At 38.8% G+C, this 14,248-nt stretch overlaps 1 protein-coding gene across 1 annotated transcript; it reads left to right on the forward strand.

The window, feature by feature from the left end:
* Positions 1–5,418: 5,418 nt before the first annotated feature.
* LOC139724359 (glutamine amidotransferase-like class 1 domain-containing protein 3, mitochondrial) lies at positions 5,419–12,553 on the forward strand. The gene is made up of 6 exons (XM_071635510.1): positions 5,419–5,760; positions 6,751–6,803; positions 9,209–9,322; positions 10,476–10,595; positions 11,762–11,854; positions 12,385–12,553. Exons 1-6 carry the CDS (start codon positions 5,641–5,643, stop codon positions 12,551–12,553), a joined length of 669 nt encoding a protein of 222 aa, XP_071491611.1. The 5' UTR covers positions 5,419–5,640.
* Positions 12,554–14,248: the final 1,695 nt, after the last annotated feature.

The raw sequence follows: 14,248 nt of genomic DNA on the forward strand, positions 1-14,248 counted from the left end.
CACATAATGCCCACACATGCAATGCAGACAATTATAAGGCTGTGCTGTGCTGTGCTGTGCTGTGCTGTGAAGACAAGCACATTTAGAGAATGCAAAATAAAAGAAAAGTTAATAAAAAAGAATCATAATTGAAAGTTTGCTGAGCAAAATCAGCGAAATCAGCGAAGTCTGCAACTTGGGCCTAAATAATGTGCATACGCTGTAGCTCAAAAAATTAAAGTGATAGTTGTAAATGAAGGTATATTTCCCTTTTGTCTTTCAAAATAAGTAAAAAATAGTCACTTAAGTATGCCCCTGATCGCACCATTAAGACTCCTAAGAGCTAAAAATTGAAAAAGCTCCCTACCGTGGGAGGCCACGGGGGGGAACCCTCCCACACCCTCGCTCGCGCGCACATTCGCATGCCGAGATGCCGAGTCATGAAAATCTCACTTATAATTTTTTTTTTAACTTGGCATCCCTGGGGTGAGCTAAGCCCTGTTAGTGTTACCTATCTTCATACATGTAACGTTACATGTAGTTTTCAGAATAAGCTTAGGCCTACTTGGCTTTTTTCGGATTGCAGAATTTAATATTCCAGTAATTTGGTTAGGTAAGATCTACTTGAAAAAGGCCAAAGCAACAAAATAAAAGAGGAATGATGGCAGAATTGCGTCAAAAGCCGCCAGAGGAAATCAAATAGTTTGAATTTGTAAATAGGAGTTTCTGCAATTTACAAGCATTGCTTCTCAGCAGGTCTCCTATCTTTTCCACCTGAGGCACCTGATGTTAATAAACATTAACTGGTTAAACCTATCTCTTACGGAGTCTTAGTCTTACTCTTATCAGCTAACGTTAGGGCCTGCCCTATCTGTCATGATTGTCAAATCAATGATTTTTGTCTTCGCCCAATATTACAATTTTGTAATTTGTTATTCTTGGTGGAATTGAACAAATAAATTGAAATTGAAAAAAAAAATGAACTATCGGTTGCTTGCTTCGCTTCGAGCTTCGGTCGCAGGTGAGCATAGTGCATAGAGACGTACCGCCGACACATGCGGGTACTAATTAGCACTGCAGACAGCTCAACAGTCAGTCTTCATTCACTAGCGAATGTGTTCAAATCACGCGTGTAAATCTCCCTTTTCGAAAAGGCATTCAACTGATATCTTACGAAAAAGTATTCTCATTGTTGTACCACACGTTGTCACATCGATTGTAAGTACATTTACTAACCTGTTATTCGTGGTGCTGCAATCCTGCTTCAACATCAGCCATCTGTTTCTACGGTATGCTGTCTTGTCACTCGCCATAGTTGCTATACACAAATTATTCTTTATTTACTATCCGAAAAAATGCACGTCGGCTACGAGCAGCCAAAGTGTACCAGGTACATCACACACACGTTGTGTACTGAAGAATCCATAATCAGCCGCTTGCTACCGCTCCGGATGCGGCACGATCATGTAGGGCGACGGTAGAAGTTGTGTACAAGCACAGTAGAATGGAGTGTGGATACTCTCTTTGCTTCGGATACTAGTACTAATAGTGGAAATGAACAGCTTTCGTAGATGGCGCCATGCATTCAAAGCAGGTTTTGCAAAAAGGAGTCCGTTACAAAGAATGCACAACAGGTGGAAGATGGCTCTTCCACCTCCCCCCTTACATGTAGGAAACTGGATCGTATCACCGGACGCTTATTTTTGTCGCTCTGAATTCCATACTAGAGGATGGAATTTCGGCCAAAAATGATATCAGTTATTCACAAGGTCTTAAAAATTACGAATTTTGCAAAATCAAGTAATTCACTCCGATTTTCGGAAGGTAGACTTAAAGTTAACCCATCTACAAAAAGTAATTTTTTTAAGGGCGGTGTAAAATCGCATTGTAATTCCGTCTTTCACTCATAAATGCACCAGAATCACACTTCATACCCACGATTCACCGTAGGTCTTAAACATTTATTTTGTACCGATAGCGGACGACAAAAAACAAAAAACAAAAACAAAATCAGGCAAATGAGGCTAAAATTTCTTATTGTATGGTGAACGGTTGAACGTGAACATTTCGGGCAATTTACTAAGTACTCGATAGAATCGAAGTCCCTCGCTTACTCGTATTTGAATGTCATTATTTCGCAGAGATGTGCACGTCCAGAGTTACCATATTATCTGTAGGCCTATATACTCACTTAATCTGCATACTCATTCTGAATATACCTGCTCTTATGAAACTCTCTTTTAGTCCTTTACTACATTGGATGCTCTTAGTCTGCATGAAGTGTCCTAGCGTGAATCCATTGAACAACTATGCGTACATCCCTCTTTGGATGACGGTGCTCATATCACGAGGATAAGCTTCAGTAGCAACAACACCAATAAGGGTGAGATAACGAGAGATCACAAAAACTACAATTCCAATTACAATGATGGTAGAGAGTTTCGTGTTTGCTTAAACTGTAAAAAGGTCTTTTCAAAGAAAACTTGAATCTATTAATCTATATCAGCGATTTGCCTTTTGAACTGTCATAGATTATTCCATAGGGTATATATAGAGGCGTTAAAAAGCAAATGTTTGTTTTCCACAAAATTTGGTCCTTCTGTACGGATTAACAATAAGTCTTTGCTGCAGTGAACGAAGGTTCCTCTCTGGTGTGTAGATTTGAAGTTAGCTCTCTCAAGTAATTCTTATGTGATGTGGAGCAAACGAGGACTTCATTCAAATGCTGGTATTACAAATCCAACTTTTGACTGGAAGCCTGTAACTTAGAACTGGTGAAATTTGTTCATGTTTCTTGATTTTTGATTATACTCGTGCAGCAGAGTTTTGGATTGCTTGTAATCTCTGTATCTGTTTGACCGGCAATCCACAAAGCAAACCGTTATGATCAAGAAAGGTCACATGACGAGAGTATGAACTAAATCGTTCTGCTGTGTGTGTCTTAGTGTCATAGAATTCTCGAATTTTTCCCAATTTCGTACGATGCTATATGAAGCAGAACGACCTTTTTCGACACAAAATATTCTAGTGAGCAATTCATCATCCAAGATAACACCCAAATTTCTACAAAATGTGTGCGCCATGTTTTGTATGGTACAAAGGCCTACATGTACTATCGAAATCTCGGAGACTGTAAGGATTCTACACTCTAAAATCGTTGGATTAAAAAGTAATCTTATAAGACCATGAGGAGGGACAAATCCACATAAGATTACAATTTTTAGTCTAATTGATTTAGAAATTAAATCCATTAGATTTGAAATTAATAATCTTATTTGGATTTGTCCCTCCTCATGGTCTATATTAGATTACTTTTTAATCCAACGAATTTAGAGTGTAGGCCTACTGCCCGACTGCCCAAAACCGTGATGAGATATAAATGGAGAAATTCAGGCTGTTTGACACTGTTCAACTTTAGCCAATTTAATATTGACCATTGCTATATCGTTCTGATACAGGATTCAATCTGTGGGATCACATTCTAATCTTCAGAATTCTTGAAAACTACCCCTTGTAGACCAACTGGGTATCATTGGCATAAAACATTTTTTTGAACACCAAGTGAATTGATTAAAGTTTCCTAAGAATATGTGTAAAATGAAAACAAAACTGGATACTACTATATAGCTGGCTGTTCGATGCAAATTTGTACAAATGATCAAGTGTTCTGAACGTTTTTGATTGGGTTTTTATCCTCCCTATCATAAAGAATATCGCACACAACGCCTGTGTGTCTTTGCCGCTTGCAGAGACTCCAACCCCAAGCACCTTCTGATCTGGAGATTCTCCCGCCCGAAACCCCTAGCAAACGGGAGATTCCAAGTTGCTGTGTGCGAAGCGCGAAGTTCCTGGGGTTCTAGGTGTTCTCTAGTGCTATCTATAAGGCTTATTTTCTTCAACATACGATAGCAATAAGTAAAAAATTCCTTCCCCCGGGAGACACAGAGCCAGGGCGGGAGAAATCAAATCTCAAGCGGGAGAACGGGAGATTTTGCAAAAATGGGCTTTCGGCGGGAGATCTCCCGTCGAAAACGGGAGAGTTGGAGTCTCTGCGCTTGATGGCGATGTATACCCCCGATAATTTGCACGCCAGACCCACAGGAGAGTTTTGTGCAAAAAGTAGAAGCTGGCGCTAGCTTCTTTTATAACTGTTGGTTTTGTTGTGGCAAAAAAAAACCAAAACAAAAACCTACATGTAATAAAAAAAATCGAGAGACCCTCAATTTCTTACGGAACGCCGTGCATCGCAAAAGTCGGAAAACCCTGGTTAGTGGTGTAGAATGGATTTAGGCCCTTGAAATTGTTATGTTGTATAACACTTCTTCTTCTTCCAGGTTAGCGACCACAATCAACGAGATGATTATTCTGTCACTTTTGTAGAGAGGTTGGCAGAAATTTTTGATAATTAGCTTTGATGAAAATTGATAAAATTGCAAATAAGGGACTCACTTGGCAGTCAGTTTAAAGTTGTATTATTTTCTCCTCGAGACAATAGGCCCTATTTTCCCTCAGTGCTATACGCGTTTAGGTAAAGCTTAGTCACAATCACACAGACATGACTGTAGCTATTCAAATTGAGCTTTTTGCCGTGTAGAGCCGTCTTATTTGAATTCACTAGATCTAGGCTTCAGTAATGCCGCCATGAATAGACGATACAAATTGAAGGCAAAGACAGCTCCTGGTATCATCTCAGAATTTTACCAAAGTGAAGGCCGATTAATTAGTGATTAAAATCCCTTTGAATAAGGACAATAGAATACTTGTCTGGGTACTGTTTCTTTGTTTTTTATGTCAGCTTCGCACATTATCGACCCCTCAAACTCGCTCGTGATCCCTATTCGTACAAAACCGTCATTTACGAACCAGTTCCTCAGGCTCGAAATGGTAGCCTAAAAGTCAAAAGAACAGAAGTGTATAGGCTGAAAGAAAATAATTTAAATGAAACAAATTGTACAAAAAAATCCCCATATTGTAGCTGCTCATACAATCTTAGCATGCAGTATGCTATTATGCAATGCAAGTATTGAAATTCAAAATGACCACCGACTTCTCTATAGCACAGAGTTATGTGGTCTATCACTCTAGTGGTCACTTTTGTCTTCCCTTATATGAGGGTGCCGTTATAGACAGAGATAATTTTCACCTTCGCCTGTTCTCCGACTTTTGCAACGTAATGGTGTGACTTTTGCAACATATGGCGTTCCATAAAGACAGACCTCGCGTAGAACTCCGTGTGGAGTTCTGTGGGTGCAGCTTGCCAGCTACGGCCCTACCCCATCCAGCTCGCGAGCCCCGTCGGTACGGTACAGGTACCGATACCATAGGCGATAGAGTACACGGGGGGCCGCCGCGCCGGTGAGAAGCCAAAGTCATAGGCTCAGCTCAGTTGTCTGCCGTCTGGTGATAAGCCTCATAAGGGGTTGACCGAAAGATCGGTCTGTATCTGTCCGTCGGGGAATGTTCCGCGGAGACTGCGTCTGGCTTCACGGATCCCCTCCGTATACGGAGGACAGCGTTAATGGCAAAATATAAAAAGAGTCCTCCGGACAGACGGATCTTTCTGTCTACATAAGGGGTAGCTTGAACGGACAGTCTGCTGACACAATTCCAAATTACCAACTCTTAGGAAAGGACAAATAGTAACAGTTTCAGTTTCCTATAATGCTTGGTTTTGTACATCGCTCGTCTAGATTGACCTGCTTCAGTTCAGCTAATATCAAGAATATTTTTCAACGGACTTTTCATTCCACTGGGACGATGAGTGGGAATCGTGTCGCAGTGGTATGCTTTGGGTGCTTTATCATTCTTATCTCGCACTACAATTGTACAAAGTAACTGTTAACAGGATTTAGGTGCCATTTTTATTTACAGTGCGGCATGTAATAAGTGATGCTTTTCAGAGTTGATTTTCTTGTTATGATGGAAGCTGTTAAAAGTAGAAGCCCGGTGAAAGTTTGAGAGAAGCTCTTTATTTATTTAGTCAAATGCCTCCTAGTGTTGTTGAAGCTTCCTCGATTAATAATTTCAAAGATTTATTAGATAGACACTGGACGGGGGAAAAATTCAAAACCTCTGCTCCTCAACGCACATAAAGCAACAAAGTTGAAGATAATTATATTATGTTGAAACCGGAATACTACAGGACCAGTCCTCTACTTCCGTATCAGATGTGATGTGATGTGATCGTATTCAACTATTGTGATGTGATGATGTGAAATCTCTTTTCTTTTCTTTTTTGTGAAAAAGTAAACTAGTTCTAGAGTCTAGATTCCATGCTATGAAAGTGACAATAAACTAGTCTGGCAGTCATACTTGTATGTTGAGCTCACTTATCAAAGAATTAGGATTTAATGTGTATGTTCTTGTGAAATGCTAAAATCTGGGACATTGTTCTTCAAATAAATGCAGTGACATATATAATCCCATTTTTAGATTTAACGTACATTGTACACAGAGAGTGCACATGTTTCTGTCATGTTCATTATGTGTCAACCTGCCCATGCAGAATAATCATATGGTAGATGGGTGCGGTGAATTAAATACGTGGTACAAAAACATTGGTGTGTGTGTGTGTGTGTGAATGTATGCAAAATATGTCAAGCTTGACATATTTTGCAAGGTACCCGTATAGACTATAGCATTGCAAGGAGCCTCTGTGCATTGAATAAACATTATGTTGGGTGAGAATGAGAAAAAAACTGAGCACAGGATAGAAATCCACGTGATGATCCACCTACATGTCATGTGTCATGCTTCTGTTGTGCCTTTCAGGTCCTGTCTGGATCAGGAGTGTATGATGGCAGCGAGATACACGAGGCTTCAGCGTAAGATATCCAGCGGTTTCTGTCTCTTAAATACTATAGGGTATTAAGCAAATAATCAACGTTGGTGAAGGTGATGGGACAAACTATCACTTCCGAGGCAATCTGGATGTAGCTATCTTTCCGAAGCGCAGCTGAGGAAAGATAGCGTACACATTCAGATCGCCGAGGAAGTGATAGTTTGTCTCATTGCATGAAACTAAAAGTTGATTATTTGCTTTATATTCCACATCTAGGGTCCTAGAAATTCCCATTTTATTCCACATCTGAAACCGTTTTAGCTGTCTTTAGGTATCCTTAGGGCTTAGGCTACGTGTGCGCGTAGATGACAAAACAATGAATTTGCTGCGCGCACCGCGCGGCACTGAAGTGAAAGTGCATTGCACTGTGTACTATCAAGTGACCTAGTTAAATGATAGTCCACAGTGCAACGCACTTTTATTTCGCACGTACTCATCTTGGGTTAAGACTGACACATGGACTGCCAGAGATCAGCAAAACAAACAGCTGTCTTTATAGATGACAAAACAATGAATTTGCTGCGTGCACCGCGTGACACTGAAGGGAAAGTGCATTGCACTGTGTACTATCAAGTGACCTAGTTCTTCTCAGGTGATGTGATGGGCAAAACTACGCTTTATCACGTGATCAGCTCTTGACCAATCCTATAGCAAGATTCTTAGTATGTGGAATATAATCTCAGCTACAGTCCAGCTGTAATAACATGCATTTACAATCTCTCTCACTTTTGTGTCAGTTTTGTAACCTTCTTTTCTGTGGTTTCCCCTATGCAACAAACAAACATATATGCCCTACCCCCAGAAGCTCTTGCTTCCCATGAATCCCCCCCCCCCATCATTTTGCAGGTAAAATAAGGGGGGGGGGTCTACTTGGTGTTTTGTGAAAACTTGCATACAGATGTAGATGACAGGCGATGATAGTAATGAATTCCTGATGTAGAGTATAAATGTGACCTTGCACCTCAAAACAAACAAAAAGTCGCCAGACATCGATTTTTACTTAAGACCATATTCTGAAAGAGCAGACTTTAAGCTTTAAAATGATGTATAACTGAAATCAAATGGACTCTCCTAACCTATCTAAATATTTGAAAGAAAGCACAAACTCATGAAAAGTGTGAACTGAGAAAAGAGGCTCTGAAGTACAGTGTCTATTCAAGCGCTTAATCTTTACCAAACCGTGCTGGCTGTGCAATGAATGGGACTAAAAACAGGAAGAAAAACCACCAGAGTAACAACAATGAAGGGATTATCAGATTAAACTGAAATTAAGCATGCCTCATTAACACATTCTGTCCATAAGTAATGCCAACTATCAAAGCAGTAGCACTGTCCTTTCAAAAGTTATTAGAGTTGAAAGTGAAGAGTGTGGACGAGGTTTTTCAGAAATGAAAAAGGGATTCTAAAGACACACCTAATCACACTATTCTACCAAGAATGTTCGAGATAAACTGCTAAAAAAACACACTTTCCTGCCCGTTTTATGATACCAAACTTTAGCATAATGTAAAAGAAGACCCGCTCTTTCAGAAAAAATGAAAAAGTCAAGTTCGGCTAGGTTGACCCATTTCACTTATTTTCAGTCCTCACGCAAAATCAGTGTGTGCGACTTTATGTTCGTTTTGAGGTGCACGGTCACAAATGATAAATGATGAGAATAATAATGATCACATGTATGATATCAATATTAGTATTCAGTACGATAATGATGTTATCAAAAAAATATATAAATGATAATGGTTGTTTGTACAATGGTTTACAACATTACATGGTCAATGGAATCAAACCATGTACAACCTTACTTGACTAAACCAGTTATACATTCCCTGCATAACGTTGTAACCGGGTATCCATTTTGCTAAATTTAAAACCATTTTTTTTTTCCACCTTCCTACTGATTCCATACTTATACATGTGGGCAGAGAGGATCAGTGTAGGTTAACCCATTGAGGACAGACTGATTTTGCTACAACATGTATTTCCCATTGGCACCTACCCGAATATACTGTATACGCCATATATATTTCACGAGTCTAAATTTTCGCGAATCGGGAATTCCCGACAATGTTGTGAGTGGTTAAATTCGCCATCGTGGAGTACACGCGTATGTCACATTTACATCAGGATCAGAGTCAATGTTTTCGCATGTCTTTAATTTCGCGAATAGCACCTGACTCACGAAATTCGCGGAAATAAAAATCTCGCGAAATATTTGGTGTATACAGTACTCTGGACTCGTCTTTAACGGGTTAAGTACAAGTGTATGTTGCTCAGGGACACGCAAGTGCCATATTGTACCATAATGTGGTTTGCTTGATATTATGCAAGTTTCTGATGCACCCTACATGAATGTTAATGGCTTCCTCTGATTGTCTGTGTCGCCCCCAGCGTTTCTGTGCATCTGAGTCGTGCTGGAGCAGATGTGTCATTCTTCGCCCCTGATGTCAACCAAATGCATGTCATCAACCACTCCAAGGGCGAGCCAATGGAAGGAGAGACAAGGTATTCAAACCCCGTCCTCGGTTGCTGATTTGGGCTCCATGTCATAGTATAGTAGCTATATGTATGTATGACTAGCAACCTTTGCTGCAATGGCAAGTGTCATGGTAATAACAAGAATCTTGCTTCCTGATTGGCTGTTGAGACGAGTTTCCATTTTAGCAGGAATTTCTATCATAACTTCTTTCATGAAAGTAGATCCTGATTACTATGGTTGATAAAGAATGGTAGACTATTTAGTTTAAATTGACAGCTCTTTTACAGTAAGTATTCATCTTGTACAGTCAACCTTGCTTAAGTCAACCTTGCATTTATAAGTCTAATAATTGCCTAAGTTGAGGGTCTTTTCAAGTCCTCTTCTCTTTATATTCTATTGATTTTAACCCCTCATAAGTCGAATTTTCTCTAAGTTGAAGCTATTTCTTCAGTCCAAATAGATTCGACTTAGGCAAGGTTGACTGTAGTCTGCGTCACATACGTGGATGAGATGCACACAATTAAATCATTCAATAGATAGATACAGTAATACTATGAGGGAAGTAGAAGATGGTGAAGACACTTGAAGAAAACTCAAAAGCGATCTTGCTTGCATTATATTTGGGGCTACTCTGTGGTTAAACAACAAATCAAGTCTTTTACTGTACACATTGAAAGTACATCAAGGAGTAGTGTGACTTCTACTGGTGGAAGGAATACAGAATTAAGAGTTGATTTCTGACAGAACCTTGTGCATAAGAGGGACTGATAATGAAATTCATAGTCTTCTTTTTCAGCATAAAACAAGTGCAGTATGGGGGGGGGGGGCAGGTAGAGAAATGACCTGAGATGTGGGAAGTCCAAATTCATATGGTTTTATGTAGACAGCACTCGTTAATTTGTGATCAAGCAACATTTCGCAGTGAGTACAATGTATAACTAAAGTTCATTTCCTGATTTGGTCAAACATGGATAACTCCTTGGTGTGACCAGGTGAGACATGCTCATCTAACAATATTGTAAAACAAATATCTGCTAGCATATAGATCTAAGTAGCTACATTTTCATGCATGAGCTACTGTCTTGATTTATTGTGGATAAGCAATAGATTGCTTGGCTAAAGGTATTATTGTACTATTGAACTTAGCAGTGATCATTGTGATTGTAATGCTTTTTACAGGAATGTACTTGTAGAGTCAGCCAGAATCGCAAGAGGAAAAATCACAGCCCTGTCATCCCTCAGTGCTGGAAACTTTGACGCCGTGGTCTTTCCTGGTGGTTTTGGAGCAGCAAAAAACTTGTAAGAACACCAAACTTAGTTAAATTTTACCTTTTTAGTATCAAAGAATTGCCTGGTGGAGAAAATCTTTGCACATCCAATGCATGAACTCTTCATATTCAGCTTGTGAAAATTGCAAAGTGGCAATACTTTTGTGAATATACTTTTGTGCCTTATTCCAATTTTAAAAACATGGTAAATCTATTAAATGACCATTCTTTTTCAGTTGTTTTGAGCAACTGGTCCAACTAGTTGACTTAGTCACAGCTCCACTCAAAAATACCAGAGGCAAGCAGCAAAAAGGCTAACTTTTGTAGTGCATTGCAGTAAAAACCATGATACACAAACCAGCTTGTTTGGCTACAGTGGTAAATCTACCTGTGCACTCCTTTACAGCTATGAATGTTCGATGAATCTTATTTTAGAACTTCAAGAAAGTCTATGACTATAGTATAGTCTGTTTGTTTTTCAAAATGATGAAATATCAATATGTGACCTCAAAAATGAAATACTTTCATCCATGCTGACAGTCTTTATTTTCTCTGTGCTATGAAGTGTTTAGGCAGTGCTGCTCAATACAATGTACATGTGATAACTCGAAGAGTGTAAGTAGCATCTTGATGCTTAAAAAAAAAACAAAAAAAAAAAACAACAAACAAACAAACTTGTAAGCTTTAAAGGGGAAGGCTAGTAACTGATCAGTGGGAATCAGTGCGAATGCTGGGGGATGATTGTTCCAATTCTTGGGGGATTCATTTAAGAGTACATTATATATCTATTGTTGTGTGAAAATCATTTGCTTCAGAACGGTCTCATATTCAAATAATGTGCAGCTTAATGCCCTGTCACTGACCAGGCATGCTAACCTGGTAACATTAAACTGCACATTACTTGAATATGAGACCATTCAGAAGCAAATAATTTTCACACAACAACAGATATATAATGTACTCTTGAATGAATCCCATAAGGATTGGCACAATCATCTCCCAGCATTTCCACTGATTCCCACTGATCAGTTACTAGCCTTCCCCTTTAAGGAGTTTCTATGCTTTTTCTAGCCAATTCCAAGTCTGGTGCTCGTGTATGTATGTATGTTTGTTTGTTTGTTTGTTTGTTTTGGAGGAGGGAGGGATGTTTAGCTGTCAGCAGCATTAATTTGATTTTGTTTTTTGTTTTTCTATCAGGAGTAACTTTGCTGTGGAAGGGTCAAAGTGCACAGTCATCCCAGATGTGGAGAGAGTCCTGAAGGAATTCCATCAAGCAAAGAAACCCATCGGGTATGTACCACACACAAAGTAGCTGTGTTCATGAGATTATAAATCCAAAGTGTAGTGGTATCCATTTGCAGTTGTTGTGTTTGTTTGATTTTTTCCCCTTGCCTTCTGTAGGGGTTTGGGCATGTAGAAAGTGCAAACCTGCATTATGATAATCATTTGCAAACAATTTAGACATATGAGTACTTGTATGAATTTTTTTTTTTAACAGGGCGGCCATAAAGCAATGATTGAAATCACTGTATTGTTTCTTTGATACTTGCAGGCTTATGTACAGACTAGTCCAAAGCTTTCAAGCTGTTCTAGAATTAACACAATCAACTATTAAACAGTAGCAGCTACAAATGAGGAGAAATCTGTCAAAAGACAGCAGATGATATATATTTTTTTTTTAGAAGGAGCATTCAGAAAACATGATGTCATTACGACTATAAAGTCAAATTTATGTGTTATTGCATGTCTGTATTTTTGTTCTTATTTTTTTTTAATTGTCTTTATGTCCGTTGATATTACATTTTCATAATTTTTTTCAGTCTGTGCTGCATTGCCCCAGTCCTTGCTGCCAAGGTCCTGCCCGGCTGTAGTGTGACAGTTGGCCATGAGTCGGAGGAAGGTGGGAAGTGGCCGTACGCTGGCACTGCCGGCGCCATCAAGGAAATGGGATCCAAGCATGTCAGCAAAGACGTCACAATATCCTTTTGAATTTGGAGCTCCACTGGAGCTTTGTAATAAGATTGTCTCATGATGTTTACATTCATCCATCATAAATCAAAAGAAATTTGTTACCTTTTGAAGCTGGAATAATGTTTGGGCTATCGTGCAGTCATACTACAGTGCACTCCTGCTATAATGAACATACTGTATAACAAAATTCCGGTTACATCGAAGGAAAAAATTCAGGCTGTAACATTATCCACTCGATGTATCTTTATCGTGTATTTGTTCTGTTATGACAAATTTTCGATACATGTATAACGAAAAAACTGTCCTGAGGACTTCGTTATAATGGGAGTCCACTGTACTGCAAATGCGGAAATGTTTGCAGTACCTTAATTTTGTTTACTTCGCGCTACTTTTGGCAGGCAGGAATTCTAAAACTGTGAAAATATCTTTGTAGTTTTCTCTGCATATTTTGAATGGGTTCTTGATTGTGTAGCACAAATTCAAGAACCAGCAAATATGTTTTTTTGAGCTGCTCAGTGCAAAAAAAATGTATTGTGCGATAATATTGACCTTTACAGTAAGTGTGGATATTTCTATCTGTATGACATATTTGGGACCTGAAAGTTTCTATGTAAGTCACATGTCCTGAATGAAATCACTCCTTTGATATATGATGTATTCACTGAAGGACCAAGTTTAAAGGAATTTGTGTGAAGGTATCATGACTGCTTGCTTTGGAAGCTGTATAATGAAACGTTATCCTTGATACTTGTGTATCTTAAGTAGGGTCACACAAAGTCACGCACACACACACACACACACACACGTACATTGTGTATTATTTTCAGTAACTTCTCGAAACAAACTGGAATATAATACAAACAATGTTACAAGCACATGACTAAATACCTTTTAGATTTGCTCCAAGTTTGGTCTCTTGTACATTTGTCTTTTCATTTTTTTTTTCATGGCACAGATCAATACAGTTGAGCCATAATGATCTGCATTAATCATGATCATGGCCATTGTTTACTGCCCAGTACAGTTGTGAATGCTTGTTGTCTGTGAGAAATTACTTGACTTTATTGTCCTTATCTTGAATTTTTCATGAAGCCCATGTCGACGAAGAGAACAAGATTGTGACAGCGCCTGCCTATATGTGTGAAACTGGAGTCCATGAGGTCTTCGATGGCATTGGTCAGATGGTCAGCAATGTCATCAAACTTTGCTGAAAAGCAAAAGCAATATCTTGCGTGATGACATACTGATTACACTATGTAATCTTCAGTAATAAGTATGGACATGAGCAGAGTTGTAATAAAGTTTACTGCATGGTAAAGTCACTGACTTTTAAAGTTATGGTATGACTGAGCATCATCATGTTAACATTCATTTGTGGCAGAGGCAAAAACTATAGATAAGTGCTGGAGCAAAGCTCTTGTAGCATTTTACATGTGGTCTTGTTAATTTTGAATATGTACCCCGCAATGAAACAGTTTGTCACACAGAGTTATGTGGTACTTGTGTTCTATGATGACCTTAATTCTTTTAAAGATTTGTTATTTTTAGATTATGACTACACAGTATGACCATGCATTGATGTATAACCATTTTCATCTCATTAATTTATCCTTCTGCAGTGGGTAAAGGTCAACATCCTTCCATTTATCTGTAACAGAGCAGCAGTTTCAAAGATAAAAGAGTACACACAAAATATATATACAGGATAGAATT

Source organism: Diadema antillarum, unplaced genomic scaffold (genome assembly GCF_040938485.1).
Source record: "Diadema antillarum isolate AM-2024a unplaced genomic scaffold, OU_Dant_1.0 scf00000211, whole genome shotgun sequence".
NCBI classification, from domain to species: domain Eukaryota; kingdom Metazoa; phylum Echinodermata; class Echinoidea; order Diadematoida; family Diadematidae; genus Diadema; species Diadema antillarum.